General features: G+C 42.9%; 1 protein-coding gene across 1 annotated transcript in view; it reads right to left on the bottom strand.

Moving 5' to 3' along the window:
- Window positions 1-17,683, bottom strand: part of LOC119416633 (solute carrier family 17 member 9-like) — a 46,000-nt gene that overhangs the window by 11,683 nt on the left and 16,634 nt on the right. Inside the window, exons 2-5 of the mRNA XM_037683823.1 lie at window positions 8,351-8,548; window positions 2,185-2,324; window positions 1,338-1,437; window positions 1,127-1,251 (exon numbers count right to left, since the gene is read on the bottom strand). Coding sequence (XP_037539751.1) covers window positions 1,127-1,251; window positions 1,338-1,437; window positions 2,185-2,324; window positions 8,351-8,548 — 563 coding nt within the window. The remainder of the gene's footprint in view (window positions 1-1,126; window positions 1,252-1,337; window positions 1,438-2,184; window positions 2,325-8,350; window positions 8,549-17,683) is intronic.

Raw genomic sequence — 17,683 nt, 5'->3', positions numbered from 1 at the left:
CATAACTGAACATGATTATTTGAAGGTTAGCGTTTTTTGTATTAAAAACACTTGTCTTTCATTGGTGGGATGAAATATGCTAATTTTTCGGGACAGGCATTTTGGGTTTTCATGAGCTGTATGCCATAATCATCAGTATTAAAACAATTAAAGACCTGAAATATTTCAGTTGGTGTGCAATGAATCTGAAATATAGGAAAGTTTCATTTTTATCATTACATTATGGAAAATAATGACCTTTATCACAATATGCTAATTTTTTGAGAGGGACCTGTACATAAAAGCCAATTAGTAAAGTTCTCTATCTAAGGAATCCAGCAGACAAGTTGAATCTTGGCTTTGTTGCAGTCTCCCATCCTGAGCAAGCACAGTGGCAACAGTGGAAAGGAAAGGCTACAACCATCGACTGGCGGAATGTCCACAAATCTGGCTTTTTGGATTCACCATTGAGTGTACAAGCAGAACTGAAGGCAGACATGTACTCAGTAGAGTTGGCCTGCCCAAAACAATTGTTGTTGTTTATCTGAATCTGGCCTCCCCGCTGGCCTTGGATAGGCCAACTTATCTCAAATTGCTCCTGGATGAAGCTCTGCTCTGCTTCCCCCCCGAACATCTGTGGACCCTTATCTTAGCTGAGCCGGCTGATAGACACTGTGCCATCTTTATCAGGACTATGGAACTTTCTGGCAGTGTTCATGTGTCGTCGTCCCCCCACCCCCATCCCACCTGCAAAATGTCTTAAGTCTATCTATGTTGCTTTTCTTACCATACCATACCGTTTTATTTACAGAGCACTTAAAACAGTGACAAGGCCAACCAAAGTTCTTGTGCTGAGGTAGTTTTTTTTACTACCTTACACTGTGTCCTGTGAGCCAAGGACACAGTGTTGGAGATCTTTTTTTATACCTTCTTCTCTCCTCATGTTTTTCTTCCCTTTTCTTATCTAAACTACAAGGGCAGTGCTTCACAGTGAAGCTGCAGCCTCCGTGCATCTCTGTCTACCCTTGTTTACTTTGGACAGCAGCACTGAAATGTATTTTGTTGTGCTTAACTCTGCAATGACAACAAAGTTGATTCTGATCTATAAAAAAAAGAGTTTGGACATCAGTGAGGGAAACACGAATACCTTTTAAAAAATAGTGCCAAACTGTGAGGGCCCAGAGTCCAGCCAGGAGTCCGATACAGTAGAACATGCTCTCCCAGCCATACCTGTCCAGTATCAGGGAGCCCAGTCCACCTGCTAACAGAGTTCTGAAAGAATCCGAGGGCAGGAAAACAAACGATGCCATGAGTGAGAAAGATGTGTTTCCATGTGCGTACATGAGTGTTGAAGCTACCCAAGGTGACTGCCGCTGTGCATGGTGCTCATTAAGAAGCCTCTCTCTCCCTCCACCACACGCTGGGAGCACAGGCTGGCCAAAGATGGGAAGAAGACACCTGCAAGAAGTGGCAAAATGAAACCATCTTTAGATTCAGTTCAGTCCCAAAAAACTCTGAACTCTGCTGAAGGGCGGGGAAATTATGAAGCAGATAGCTTTATTTGTTGAGGTGCTGTGGATCAGTTAAGAACAATTATTACCTTATCGGTTGTAGACAGCTCTTTAACCAACCTCTGTTTGCGGAAATAGAGTTTATTTTTGACCAGACGGATGAGCTAAAGGCTAGTCTTAGCAGGAAAGACCAAAGTGGATTTATGCTATCAAAAAACAAGTCCATTCTGAAACATTGTAATGTGGTTAATGTGAACATTATTTTAAGAATCTCTACTCAAAGTGGTTCATGTGAACATTGTTTTACAAACTTTTACTCAAAGTTGTTCATGTGAACATTATTTTACAAACACCTACTCAGCCACAGATTTTTCATTGCACTGATATATTTACAGAGTTTTGGCTACAAGCAGCAGCAGCTAGCTTTAGCATGGTCAAAGCAGTCCGGGAGACTTTTGGTGCATTTGCTAAATTGATGAAAGTGTAAAAATTAGCTGTTAGCTTACCATTCAGCTCAGAAAAAAAAAAACTTTTTAAAAAAACTTTTCTTTTCAAACTGAAGTCTCCAAATCAGCTATCGAAAACAGGTAACATATTAACTGTTCATAATCTTTTCACAGAACACCACTATAAAAGATGTGAACTTTCCTTTTAAGCCAGAGTTTTGAATTTTTGTTAGTAATGCAACACTGACCCTGGAGAACACCCATCAGGACTCGGGCCATCGTCATCGCAGCAAGGGTGTGTGAGCCCAGATGGGCCAGGAGAGGGGTACCGGCCGTGATCAGAGCCCAAGAAGCTGCAGAGATGAACAAGACACGCTCTCCTCCCAACCTGAGAGGAACAGAAAGAGGAACATGAAGCTGGAGAGATGAACAGGACACGCTCTCCTCCCAACCTGAGAGGAACAGAAGGAGGAAACCCTCAAAGCCTTTTCTGAAAATACACGGGCGCTGACAGTAACGCACAGTCTGAAGCTTTCAGAGTTATTTTTATGAACACCAATCACAGTTTAATGTTTATAACCGTGTTGTGACTCTATGTGGTGCTGCTCATGTTGTTGAACCCCCTGCTCTGTGTGTAAAACTAAACTTTCTGGATCTCTTTGAAAATAAAACTAAAATCGTCAAATTCTTGACCCTGCTGGCCTCTTGGGTTGAAACAGTCATGCTGCTGTCAGAATCTGGCTCTTATTGACAAGACCTTGGTTTTGGATCAGCACACAACACTAGGCACAAGGAATGGTTTAAACAGTTTATTAGAAAATAGCTACTGGCGGAGGTCCGGGTCCCAGGGGTGGGCCGACTGGTAAGACAGAGAAGTTAGTGGAAAGGTCTTGGGTGGCAAGGTTCTGTGAGTCTTTGTGACTGTCACTAACCTTCTCAATCTGCTGGGAGGCACAAACTCTTGTAGAGTTGGTGGTGATGACATCACTCGTGAAGAGTGTGCAGCAACAGTTGAGCAGACAGGAGCAGCACTTGATCAGTGAGGGGATAATACAAGGGCAGGGTCCGTTAGTTGAAGCAAAGGTCGTACACAGGTAATCTGAGAGCAGAAGCCAAGGCCAAGACGTGATCCATGAAGCGTAATTAGAGAGGAGAAAAGCAGAGTCAGTACTGTGGTCAGAAAGCAGAATCCAGATCCAGAAAGGGGCAGGCAAGGAGAGGAATCCGTGGTACAGATAGAGGGTCATAACGAGGCAAGGAAACAAGACTGTGGTAATAACACTGGATATCTACCGGCTTGAGAGTTTTTGATAATCTGGCACTGGATGAGAGAAATAGCTGAGCTTAAAAAGGGAGCAGAGCAGGTGGAACTAATGAGCACCGATGAGTGACTGAGCAGAGGAGGCATGGTGCAGGGAGACAGGAGCTGAGGAAGGGCAATGGGCATTATAGGACTGCAAAGATGAAAACTAAACTAAATTGTGGAATACAAGGGCAAAAATGTGACAGAACCCTCTCTTTAAGGTCTAGCTCCTGACGGATCACCAGGTTGGCCAGGATGGTTTCTATAGAAAACCCAAATGAGGGATTTGTCCAAAATATGACAGGCAGGAACCCAGGAATGTTCCTCGGGCCTGTAGCCTCCCAATCGACAATGTAGTGAATATTCCCTCCTCACCATCTGGAGTGGAGCTGTCTCCTGATGGTGTAGGCTGGGAGCCATAAATAAGTTGGGTGGGACGGAGGGGGGGGGGGGGGGGCTGGAGGAGGGCTTCAAACGAGATGACAGGAGAGGCTTGACATGGGACACATGGAAGGTTGGGTGGACTTTGACGGACCAGAGCAGTTGGAGATGAACTGCGACCGGATTAATGATGTTGGTAATAGGGAAAGGTCCTACAGAACAGGGTGCCAACTTCAGAGACTCCACCCGCAGAGGAAGATTTCTAGTGGAGAGTCATACTTTCTGGCCCACACGATAGGAAGGTTGTTGCGATCGGCGTCTATTGGCCCCCTTGATGTGGACCACCAAAGTTTTCAAGAGAACTTTTCTGGCTTTTTTCCATGTGTGCTGACACCTCAGAGCTGATATGTGGGCTGATGGGACTTGGGCTTCTCTCCCCTGGACAGAAAATAATGGTGGTTGAAAACCATACACAGTGTAAAATGGAGACAGATCTGATGCAGAGGAAGGCAAGGAGTTTATGACATGCTCCATCCAGGGGAATTTGGTAGTACATTTGTTGGGATCCCCTTCACACAGGAGGTGGAGTTTGGTTTCCACTTCCTGACTGGCTCTCTTTGTCTGGCCATCAGACTGTGGGTGGAAACCTGAGGAGAGACTGACAGACACACCAAAGAAGCTGCAAAACTCCCTCCAGAACTTGGAAATGAATTGAGGTCCCCGGTCAGAGACAATATCAGCAGGAAGACTGTGCAGTCAAAAACCCTCTCTAGCCAAGATTTTGCCAAGTTCTTATGCTGAGGGGAGTTTACTGAGTGGGACAAGGTGGACCATCTTGGAGAAACTAACAACTATAGTGAGAATAACTGTATTGTCAGAGGATGGGGGAAGACCAGTGATAAAATCCATACTGATGTGGGACCATGGACGGGATGGGATAGGCAGGGGATGAAGTAAGCCAACTAGTGGTTGTCTAGAGGATTTGGCCTGACTGCAGTGGGGACAAGCATTGACGTACTCCTTGACATCCTAGACCAAATCCTTCCACCAGAACTGGGCTTTAACAACACTGAGAGTCTTAGTTATTCCAGGGTGACAAAACTTGTGGGATTGGTGATAAAGCTTGAGTATCTTTTAGACTTGGTTAGCAGGGACGAACACCCGGTTTTTAGGACAGTCAGGTAGAGGAGGTTGGGCCAGATTGGCCCGGCAGAGGTCTGATTCCAACTGGGTCATGGACAGACGTATCGAGTTGGGTAGTATGAACTACATTTTGTTGGTTTCATGAGTCCCATTCTTCTCCATGATGTGGGATAAGGCATATGGCTTGGTATTTTTGGACCTGGGTCTGTATGATAGGACAAATTCAAACAGGCAGAAGAATAATGCCTACCTTGCTTGTCTTGGATTGAGACATTTAGCTATTTTGCGGTATTCAAGGTTTTTATGATTGGTCCAAACTTGGAACGGTTCTTTGGCTCCCTCTAGCCAATGTCTCCATTCCTCAATGGCTAATTTTATGGTCAGTAATTCCCATTCTCCCACATCGTAATTTTGTTCAGCAGAAGATAGGCTACTGGAAAAGAAGGCACATGGGTGAACATATCCCACACTGCTGCGTTGACTGAGCACTGTCCCTACCCCCGTACTTGACGCATCCACCTCCAAAATAAAAGGTTTATTGGGGTCAGGAGCGGGAAGGATAGGAGCTGTGGAGAAAAATTTCTTAAGTTTACTAAAAGCGAGATCGGCAGCTTCGTTCCAAACAAATTTGGCTTTGGAGAGGTCAAGGCATGTAATGGTCCAGAGATCAGATTATTCATTATAAACTTTCTACAAAAATTAGCAAAGCTCAAAAACCTTTGTAGTTGTTTTCTATCTTTAAGAGTGGGGCAGTCCATGACCGCAGAGACATTATTAGTGTCCATAGTGATCTAGTTTGGGGATATTACAAAACCTTGAAATAAAATAGATGACTGGTAGAATTTACATTTTTCCGCCTTAACAAACAGATTGTTCTGAAAAAGACTGACAAGAGCCAATCTGACGTGTTTGTGGTGAGACACAATATCTTTAGAAAAAAATGAGAATGTCATCCAAGTACACAAATACAAACTGGTTGACCATGTCTCTCAGGACGTCATTGACTAACGCTTGGAAAACTGTGGGTGCGTTAGTAAGACCAAATGACAAAACAAGATACTCATAGTGTCCATTAGGAGTGTTAAACGCCATTTTCATTCGTCTCCTTTCCTGATCTGAACCAGATGATAGGTGTTTCTTAAGTCTAATTTAGTGAAAATGGTGGCTCCTTGAATCAAGTCGAAAGTAGAAGACATAAGAGGTAATGGATATCTGTTCTTCACTGTGATTTTGTTTAGACCCCTATAATCAATACAAGTTCTGAGTGATCCATCTTTGTTGCCCACAAAATAGAAACCTGCCAAAGCCAGGGACACTGAAGGTCTAATAATGCCTGCTTGAAGGGACTCTTTAATGTAGTTTTGTATGGTTAAATTCTCGGGACCTAACAAGGAATAAAAGCTGCCCCTAGGAGGTGTAGAACCAGCTATAAGGTCAATGGCACAATTATAGGGCCTGTGAGGTGGTAGATGTAGGGGTTTTTCTTGTTTAAAAAACCAGCACCTATTAAAAAATATTAACCACAACAGAAAACAGAGATGAGTTATAGTAAACGCAAATCTTTGCAAAGAGAGACATCATCCGACCAAGGTCAGAACGAAGTCTAAAATTGCTTCTGTGTGCGTCCGTTTTTATTGGAGCATGTAGGAGTGGTTAACAGATAAAAACAAATAATGTAGATGCGGCAGTATTAGAAGACAGAAGCTGCAAGCTCAGGTCAGTGTTCTCTGGGGGTGTTCAGACCGCACTGCTCTCAGCGTGTCCAGCATACATGTCCAAAGTACACTTCTACACACAGAAACTTTGTTGAAACAAGTATACTGATAAGAAAAACAGTTTCAAATGATCAATAGTTCAAAACTCTCCAACAGTAGAAATGTAGCTTTAACTTTGTTAAATACTTCTGTGAGATCGTGATACTCGATGGGTACTTTAGAGAGAGCTGGATAGGTATCTTGAATACACTCAGGACTGATAGTGGGTAAAATAGCTTCACATAGACATGAAGAAAGACACTCTTTAGACCATCCAACAATTTATTTGCCCGTCCAATTAATTTGGGAGTTGTGTTTATTAAGCCAGTGGGACCAAGAACAATGGGGAGTTGAGGTGAATTTATAACAATAAACTTTATTGTCTCCCTGTGGTTACCCCCCAACAATAAAGTAATGGGAAAAGTCTCCAGATTCGAGTCATGCAAAAAATGGCCGTCCAAGACAAGAACCTTGTGGGATTTTGAAGACTGGAATAATTTGATCCCCACTAAAAGGGCAAACTAGTGATCATTAAATTCTGTGTAGGCACCAGAATCAATGAAAGCAGAGACAGAAACTGTTCTCTTACCAGATAGTTGTATTTCTGCTGGTACAGTGAATGGTGAGGAGATCTTGGGGTTTTTGATATGACTCAACAGACATCTCCTCTTACCTGTTGAGTCTGACCTTTTAATGGACACCTGGCAATAATGTGGTTCTCTGCCTCGCAGTAGAAACAGAGATTAAATTTCCTCCTCCTTTCTCTCTCCTTCAGAATGAGACAGCTTCTCCCCAGTTGCATGGGGTCCTCGGGCTGTGGGGTGCTAGGAGTTGGTCCAGGAGGTGTTATGACTGGGAATGTTTGTGGCTCACCTCATGACCAAAAGGTTTTCACCGGTCTGCTTCTACTCTCACGATCCCTCTCCCAAAGATGTATGTCGACTCATGTAGCCAGGTCCTCCAACCTTTTGAGGGATTCAGGGTAGTCTTTGGTACCCAGTTTGTCCTTGATTTTATCATTGAGACCTTGAAAAAAGGCATCCGTTAGAGCCTCCTCATTCCAGTGACTTTCAGCCGCAATAGCATGAAATTCAGTTACTCGTTTGTGGCCTTGTTTCACATAAAACAGTCTACAAGCTGCCCCCCTCTCAGGCAATATTGGATCAAATACTCTACAGAGTTCTTTGGAAAAGTGAGAAAAAGAATAACAGCATCTGGAGTTTATTTGCCACTCAGACGTACCCCAAGATTTAGCTTTACCTGCCAAAAGGGAAATAGTAAAAGCCACCCGGGACCGCTCAGAGGGGAAGGATGAGGGCTGCAACTGGAAATGAATGTCAGACTGGGTTAAAATGGTCAACACTGATCAGGTTCACTTTTAAACAGCTCCGGCAGAGATAAACGTGGTTCATGATATGATGCTGCGTAACAAGGAGTAGTGCCTTCAACACCGGAAGCGTGAGCAGTATTCTGTGAGGAAGTTTGTTGAGACATCCAACATTTTTCAGTCAGGTCATCTGGAAAGTTTATTTTTATTTTTTGTGCTGAAACGTTTCGCCTTCGATCCAGAAGGCTTCATCAGTCAAGGAAACACACAACACAAAACTGATCAGTTTTATGACTGAATGTTAAATGACTTTGGTCAACGTAGCTTTTATAAATAACCTGATGGTGGCTCAGTGTTGAAGTGGTGTTGCAATGGATTCATTCAATTCAGTTTATTTAAATAGCACCAAATCACAACAAAGTTGTCTCAGGGCACTTTACAGGAACATTCAGATACATAGAAAAGCCACTTAGTAAAGTTCTCTACCTAAGGAATCAATCCCTTACGTGTCACTGGCGTGTCCTCCCAGGATCTGAGTGAAACAGTAGCCCCAGAAGAAGGCGCCCAGGACAAGGCCAGACTCGATCTTACTCCAGTGGAAGGAGGCGGCCATCGAAACAGCACAGACTGGCATGGTCATCCGGGCACTGTAGAGGAGGCAGGTGCCCATGAACAGCATCACGGTCCATTGTCGAGCCAGAGGTCTGTAAACAACATCTGCTTAATGACGAGTGTCACCATCTGGATGAAAGTTTCTGCATAAAATGTGGATCATTACCTAAGGACAATACTTTTTGTCAAGATGACAGTAGACAACCTGAGTGAGTGGATAAAATGTCTGAGTCAAGCAGGAAGATGTTCATCTGTCAGACTTTGTTCAAATGTTATGTTTAAAGAACCAAAGTGCTACAGTTAAAAACAGAGTCATGCTTTCACAGGATGCTGAGAAAGCGTTTGACTGGGTGGAGTGGGGTTATTGAGACTTTAAAGCTATTTAAATTTGGTCCTAAATGCATGTCATGGGTGAAGTTGATATATATCTCCCCAATGGCGGCAGTACACATTAACTGTAACCTACTTCAAATTGCAATGCGGTATGAGACAAGGGAGCCCGCTCTCATCTCTTCTATTTGCATTAGCAGTAGAGCCACTAGCTGTAGCTTTACAGCAAAACTCCATTAAAGGGTATAAATTGATTAAGCACAGAGCATAAAGTTTCTTCATATGCAATTGACATCCTTTTGTATATACAGTATCAGATCCTCTCACCAGCATTCCTGAGTTACTTACTTTGCTCCAAAAATTCGGGAGAACATCTGGCTATACCATCTATAAGGTTAATCTTCAGAAAAGCGAGCTGATGTGGGTGACTTCTATAAAAAAAGAAAAATTTAGGCACTGTAGCTTTTAAAATTAGTTTAAAAAAAATTAAATACCTTGGCGTTGGGTAACATGGGTCTGTAAGAACCTCTGTAAGGCTAATTATCTACCTCTCATGGCGAACCTTAAGCAAGACATTACTAGATGGCAAACCCTACCTCACACACTGGGGGGGTAGAATAAACTCTGTAAAAATGAATATTCTATCTACATTTCTGTATCTGTTTCATAGCCTGCCAATCTTCCTTACTAAATCATTCTTCTTCAATCTGAACAGCCAGCCATCAGTGTTTATTTGGAATAAAAAGCATCCAGGGATTGCCAGGAAGATCTTGTATCTGTCCCATATGTCCTGTAGTCATGTCACTTCCTAAAATCATGCACTATTACAGGGCAGCTAATATCAGATCTCTTATTTTGGTTAAGAAAGGATACTCCTCCTTCCAATTGGGTGGCTTTGGAGAGAGCCTCAATTAGATCCAATTCCCCCTCTGCATTACTTTGTTCTCAGTTGCCTTTTAAACAGTCAATTTCAACTTATACTTCTACTGGACAGTTAAGATTTGGAATAATTTCCAGAGGGCATTTAATTCTATGGAATTACTGTTTTAGCATCTGTGTTAAATGTTTACTCCCTCAGTAGCTGATACAGCTTTTGACACCTGGGTCTTGAATGGAGTATATTCAGTATATGATCTATGTTGATAAGTTTGCCTCTTTTGTGCAGCTGTTACAGAAGTTTAATATCCATGAGTCGCAGTTCTTCAGATATCTGTAATTGAGGCATTTTGTGAGGTCTAACTCTGATTGTTTTCTTTTGTACCCCTCTAAACAGTTTGTGGTTGGCCCTCAACAAGATCTGTACACTGCTCTGTTCATACCATGAGAGCAGCTTGGACTCTCTTAAACTGAAATTTGAAATGGACTTGGAGGATCCGCTACGAGAGGAGAGTCAGTGTGACGGAGGGATCCAGACATCCACTTGCATCATGGGACGAGAGTCAAAGTGGAGTTTGGGACTTTGTGGTTGCATCTCGTGAGGATGGGGAAATACCTCCGACTAGTTGGATTATAGTTTCCATAAATAATATGAGCTCCAACGCGTTCCATCCAACTCAATAGCAAGCTTGTAGGAAAAAACAACTATGAGTGCACTCTGGTAACTCTGGGTTAAATTAATTTTATTTCATCTGATTAATTTAATGTGTTCTAATTTGCATGTGATTAATATAAAGGCTAAAAAAATGTTATTGTGTGAATCTCGTTTCTTCATTTCAGCAGTGCACTGTAAAAATATTTTACAGATCACATATTGTTTTCTTGGAAAAACCTATTGAGAATTATAGTTATCCTTCTGGACACAGTTAATATACATTGGAATGTCTCTTTCACCATAATGTAACTGGACATTAATTGGAACCTATACTAAATACCAGTAGTTATTATCATGATATAACGAGCCAGGTGGTGAAAGGGTTACAAAACTGACATGGATCCTTCATGTAACCGCTGTAAACAAACTCCAGCTATGCTATTACACACATTCTGGACATGTCCAAAACTTCCTGTGAAAAGCGGTATAGTTTCCATCGCCTACCTACAGATGAGGAATTAAGAAGAATATGGCTGAAAGATGTGAACTTGAAGTCAAGTCAAGGTTCTTTATTGTCATTCACAGTTTGAAGAGACCACCCAAAACACTGTATGTGAGCTCATTTCACTTTGTTGACAAATGGCTGACAGAGGAAAACCTGCATGCTACTTTGTGTCTGGACTACAATAAACCACCGGAGAAGAGACGTTGAATCCTGATAAGGATTGAAAACAGTGTGACGAGAACATCAGGTATGATTTGAAGTGTATTGCGGGCACAGCATTATAGTATTTATTAGTCTTCTGTATTATGATTTTCTCTGCAATTAACCCAAGCTCAGTGATGGAGGACTTGAGTTTGGCTGGGCTCTATGTCTGCCTTAAAATAAATAAGATTGTGTCCCACCTCTTTTAACAAAACACCACCAACCTTATTACTGTGTAGATACTGATACACCTCAGAGCTTTTCAGGTTGTTCATCGCTTCACCGCAGGAAGAACCGAGTCAATGAAGTAGCTAAATATGTTTGTTGTATATGTAATCTGTGGCCACTTCTTCAGGTCATCCTCCCCATAGACTTATTTATATATGTAGATGCGTCATTGAGCACCAAATCGTACATCGCCACCATATTGGATGCAGCAAAAGTGAAGCGATATGAGAAGATGCCTCATTCATTCAGAGTGGCAACACGGCAAAAGACACACAAGACTTTTTTTCCCCAAAGTTTATAACTTACACACATACACACACACATACAGCACATAAATAAAGTCTAAATAAAGGTTGAATGAATGAAAAATAAATAAATATTATATATACAGACCTTTTCCAAAAAATTTGAATATCATGGAAAAGTTGTTTAACTTCAATAATTCCATTGAAAAAGTTAATCTTCAATAGATGATAGATTCAGGGCCCACAATTTAAACGATTTCAAGTATTTATTTGTTCATTTTTACATAATTTGGGCTTCCAGCTCCATGAAAACAGGATTTCAAAAAATTTGAATACTGTAAAGACATCAGCCCACAATACTTACTCAGTTTTTGCTGAAAAAAAGAAAGAAATTAGGATCACAACAAATCAATCATAATATGGTACTTTCAAAACGATATGTCAATCTTCAATATTTGGTTGGGAATCCCTTTGCCTTAATCACTGCCTCGATGTGACGTGGCATTGAGGCAATCAGCCTGTGGCATTGACTGGGAGTTATGGAAGCCCAGATTTCCTTGATTCATTCAACCTTTATTTATACAGGTTAATCCCATTGAGCCTCGAGGACTCATTTACAAGAGAGACCTGATTTCAACAAAGAATGATGACAACAATGGACAACAGCAACAACAAAAGATAGCCACAAAAAAGGCATACAGATTTTTATTTTTTTATTTTTTACAAATAAGATGGCAAAAAAAGTAACAAAAAACAGCTATATTCTAAGGCGAATGTAGAAAACTAAAAACAGGAACATGTCTGCATTGGTCCCTGCCAGGAGTCCAACAGATTCTTAAAGCCACATAGAGAGGTCAAGGTCGAGAGCTTCAGGTCTTTTTGTAAGATATTCCAGGAAACAGGAGCGGAGTAGGAGAAGGCCCTTTTGCCAAGTTCAGTCCGCACTGACGGAACACTGCAAGTAATAATGTCCTGAGAGCGCACGCTGTAGCTGCAATCACACAGAGACATAATTGATGCTTGCTGTCAACTCTTCTTTGTTGTTGGGTCCGGTGCCCCTCACTTTCCTCTTGAGAATACCCCATAGATTCTTAATGGGGTTTAGGTCCGGCGAGTTGCCTGGCCCAGTCAAGCACTGTGGCATGGGCATCAAACCAGGTTTTGGTGCATCTGGTGGCATGGGCAGGGGCCAGGTCCTGCTGGAAGATGAAATCTACATCTCCATACAGATCCTCAGCAGAAGGAATCATGAAGTCCTCTAAAACATTCTGGTAGACTGTTGCAGTGACATTGGATATAAGAAAGTAGAGTTTACCAACACCTGCACCGGACATTGCACCCAAATCATGACTGACTGTGGATATTTCACACTGGACCTCAAGCAGTATGGGCTCTGTTCCTCACCCTTCTTCCTCCAAACCCATGGACTTTGATTTCCGAATGAAAGGCACACTTTATTTTCATCGGAAAAGAAGACTGAGGAACCCGACAGTTGTAGCCCATCTCCTGGATGTGTCTGAATGTGGTGGTTTTTGAAGCTGTGACTCCCGCCTCATTCCACTCTTTCTGGATCTCTGCCAGATTCTGGAATCTTCTCTGTTTGATAATCCACTGAAGCCCACGGTCATCTCTTTTGCTGGTGCATCTTCTCATGCCACATTTTGCCCTTCCACTAGATTTTCCATTGATGTGCTTGGACACAGCACTGAACAGCCAGCCTCCTTAGCTATGAACTTTTGTGTCTTACCCATCCTATGGAAGGTATCAATGATGGTCTTCTGGTCAGTTGTTATGTCTGCAGTCTTCCCCATATTGAACCGAACTGAGACAGTTGAACCAAACTGAAACAATTTAATGACACCTGGGGAAACCTGTGCAGGTGCTTTGAGTTTAGTACAAACTGGATTCCAAAAAAGTTGGGACACTAAACAAATTGTGAATAAAAACTGAATGCAATGACGTGGAGATGGCAAATGTCAATATTTTATTCATAATATAACATAGATGACAGATCAAAAGTTTAATCTGAGTAAATGTAACATTTTAAAGGAAAAATATGTTGATTCAAAATTTCACAGTGTCAACAAATCCCAAAAAAGTTGGGACAAGTAGCCATAAGTGGCTGAAAAAAGGAAATTGAGTATATAATGAACAACTGGAAGACCAATTAACACTAATTAGGTCAATTGACAACATGATTGGGTATAAAAAGAGCTTCTCAGAGTGTCAGTGTCTCTCAGAAGCCAAGATGGTAAGAGGATCACCAATTCCACCATTGTTGCGCAGAAAGATAGTGCAGCAATACCAGAATGGTGTTACCCAGCGTAAAATAGCAAAGAAAAGTTATCATACCATACCATACCAATTTATTTATATAGCACTTAAAACAGCAACAAGGCCAACCAAAGTGCTGTACAAAAGAACACAAACATGCACAGCAGACAGGAAAACATAAAATAGAAATACAGATACAAATAGCAGCAGGAGCTAACTAAAATGGCCAACAGTGTAGAGAACAGACCGGACCAAAACAAATCACACCGTGTTAAAGGCAAGCGAATAGAAGTGGGTCTTCAAGCGAGACTTAAAGACTGAGAGTGTGGGAGCCTGCCGGACACTCAGTGGCAACTCATTCCACAGTCGTGGACCTGCGACAGAGAAAGCCCTGTCACCCCTGAGCTTACGACGGGTTTCTGGGACTGAGAGAAGCATCTGGTCAGCTGACCTCAGAGAGCGCGGTGGGACATATGGCTGCAGAAGATCAGTGAGATAGGATGGGGCGGAACTGTTCAGTGATTTAAAAACATACATGAGAATTTTGAAATGGATCCGAAGGTGAATGGGTAGCCAGTGCAGGGAGGCCAAAACTGGCGTGATGTGCTCTCTATAGCCTGTACCAGTTAAAAATCGGGCTGCAGCATTTTGGACCAGTTGTAGACGAGCAATGGAGGACTGACTGATTCCAAACAGAAGTGAATTGCAGTAATCAAGCCTAGATGTTATGAAGGCGTGGATCACTGTCTCGAGGTTCTTTTTGTTGAGTATAGGCTTCAGCTTAGACAGCCGTCTCAGCTGAAAAAAACAGGATTTGACCATCATGTTTACGTGACTGTTGAGTTTTAAGGACGGGTCCATTATCACCCCCAGATTAGTCACCTTTTGTTTCTCTAGCGGGGCTAGAGAGAATAGGTCAATGTCATAGTTCATGAGTGAGCCACTGGGATGGAACAGCATGACTTCAGACTTCTTCTCATTGAAGCTTAAGAAGTTTAAAGCCATCCAGTCCCGGATGTCAGCCAGGCAGTCAAGAAGAGGCTGAATAGAGCGTGTGCCTCTGTGCCTCAGGGGGAAGTAAATTTGGCAATCATCGGCATAGAAATGAAAGGGTATGTCGTGTTTGCGGAAGATAGCACCTAGTGGCAGCAGGTATAAAGAAAAGAGAAGGGGACCGAGGATGGACCCCTGCGGTACCCCCCACTGGAGTGCGGTCGATGCCGAACTGAAATCTTTGATATTGACACAGAAGGTTCTGTCAGAGAGGTAGGACCCAAACCATTTAAGGGCTGACCCTGTGATGCCCACCCACTGCTCCAGTCTAGAAATGAGGATATTGTGGTCGATGGTGTCAAAAGCAGATGTAAGGTCCAATAGGACAAGCAGCACAGAATCACCTGCGTCTGTGGATATGAAAATGTCATTAAAAACCTTCAGTAGAGCAGTTTCAGTGCTATGGAGAGATTTGAAGCCAGATTGGAATAACTCAAGGATAGCGTGATCCCCCAAAAACTGTTTCAACTGAGACTCCACAATTTTTTCCAGTAGTTTAGAGGTGAATGGGAGTCTGGAGACAGGCCGGAAGTTGGACATGACTGAGGGGTCAAGGTTAGGTTTTTTCAGGAGGGGCTGGACAGCAGCATGTTTAAAAGTCTTTGGCACCACACCTGAGGATAAACTGCTATTCAGAATAGTGAGGATAAAAGGACCCAGGGTAGGAAAAACTTCCTTTAGTAGTCGAGGGGGGACCACATCAAAGGGGGAACCAGATGGCTTCATGCTGCACATTACCTGCTCCAGAGAGGACAGAGAGATGGGCTCAAAGTGGTCAAACACAGCCACACACTGAGATGGGATGGACAGATCATGAGCTGGTGGAGAAATGAGTGCCCGGGTGTTTGCCACTTTTTCTAAAAAGAAATGGAGGAAGTTCTCACACAGCTCAGTTGAGGCTTCCAGAGGTGAAGGCTCACTGAGGTGTAGGACTGAGTTCAGGGTGGAGAAAAGAACTCGGGGGTTGTGGGAGTTGGAGACAATTAAATCAGAAAAGAATTTACATTTGGCAGCTTTAACGGTTTTCTGATAGTGACGCCAACTCTCCCTTAACATTTGAAAAGACACCTGGAGCCTGTCCTTCCTCCACTTTCGTTCAGCTTTGCGACACTGCCGCCTAACGGCTCGCGTGACGTCATTCAGCCAAGGCTCTGATTTAAGTTTTGTTTTTCTGGTCTTAAGGGGAGCAACACGGTCCAGAACATCTAAACAGGCAGAGTTGAACTGAGAGGTTAGCTCCTCAGTGGTAAGAGACACCGAGAGCTGTTTGATCCTCTCAGAATTAAAACCTTCATTAAAACGAGCAGCAGTGAAATGGTTAATGGAACACGTACGTGCAGGAACGCACGTCTTAGCAGTATGACAAGGGGGGGTGAAGTCAAACAATACAGGCATGTGATCTGAAAAAACATTGTCACCGATTTTCAAATTAGAAACAGAGACATCGCGTGTTAAAACGAGGTCCAGCGTGTGACCGTGTTCTTGGGTGGGGCCGCTCACCTGCTGAGCTAAGCCAAAAGAGTCCAATAAATCCAGAAAGTCCTTCACTAAGGGCTTCTCCTGACAACACACATGCAAATTAAAGTCACCAATAAGCAAAAAGTGAGTGTATCTCTGTGTGATATCAGCCAAAAAGTCAGAGAATTCATTTATGAAGTCCTTAGAACGAGGTGGGCGGTAGATGAGCGCACACAGGACCGGAGGAGAGTGTCATCATCAACCGTGCATAACATCATCAAAAGATTCAGAGAATCTGGAACAATTGCTGTGCGTAAGGGTCAAGGCCGTAAAACTCTACTGGATGCTCGTGATCTCCGGGCCCTTAAACATCACTGCACCTCAAACAGGAATGCCACTGTCAAGGAAATAACAGAATGGGCTCAGGAATACTTCCAGAAAGCATTGTCAGTGAATACAATCCACCGTGCCATCCGCCGTTGCCAGCTGAAACTCTACAGTGCAAAGAGGAAGCCATTTCTAAGCAAGCTCCACAAGCTCAGACGTTTGCACTGGGCCAGGGGCCATTTAAAATGGAGTGTGGCAAAATGGGACTGTTCTGTGGTCAGATGAGTCACGATTTGAAGTTCTTTATGGAACACTGGGACGCCATGTCATCCGGACCAGAGAGGACAAGGATACCCCAAGTTGTTATCAACGCTCCGTTCAGAAGCCTGCATCACTGATGGTATGGGGTTGCATGAGCGCTTGTGGCATGGGCAGCTTGCATGTCTGGAAAGGCACCATTAATGCAGAGAACTATGTTCAGGTTCTAGAACAACATATGCTCCCATCTAGACGTCATCTCTTTCAGGGAAGACCCTTAATTTTTCAACACGATAATGCCAGACCACATTCTGCAGCAATCACAACATCATGGCTACGTAGGAGAAGGATCCGGGTACTGAAATGGCCAGCCTGCAGTCCAGATCTTTCACCTATAGAGAACATTTGGCGCATCATAAAGAGGAAGGTGCGACAAAGAAGGCCCAAGACGATTGAACAGTTAGAGGCCTGTATTAGACATGAATGGGAGAGCGTTCCTATTTCTAAACTTGAGAAACTGGTCTCCTCTGTCCCCAGACGTCTGTTGAGTGTTGTAAGAAGAAGGGGGGATGCCACACAGTGGTAAAAATGGACTTGTCCCAACTTTTTTGGGATTTGTTGACGCCATGAAATTTGGAAACAACAGATTTTTCCCTTAAAATGATACATTCTCTCAGTTTAAACTTTTGATCTGTGATTTGTGTTCTATTCTGAATAAAATATTAGATGTTGGCACCTCCACATCATTGCATTCAGTTTTTATTCACAATTTGTTTAGTGTCCCAACTTTTTTGGAATCCGGTTTGTATATCTAGTC

Source organism: Nematolebias whitei, chromosome 11 (genome assembly GCF_014905685.2).
Source record: "Nematolebias whitei isolate Nwh7 chromosome 11, NemWhi1, whole genome shotgun sequence".
Lineage (NCBI taxonomy): Eukaryota > Metazoa > Chordata > Actinopteri > Cyprinodontiformes > Rivulidae > Nematolebias > Nematolebias whitei.
Note: the sequence above shows the minus strand (reverse complement) of the source record. Positions and strands in the feature narration are given on the sequence as shown.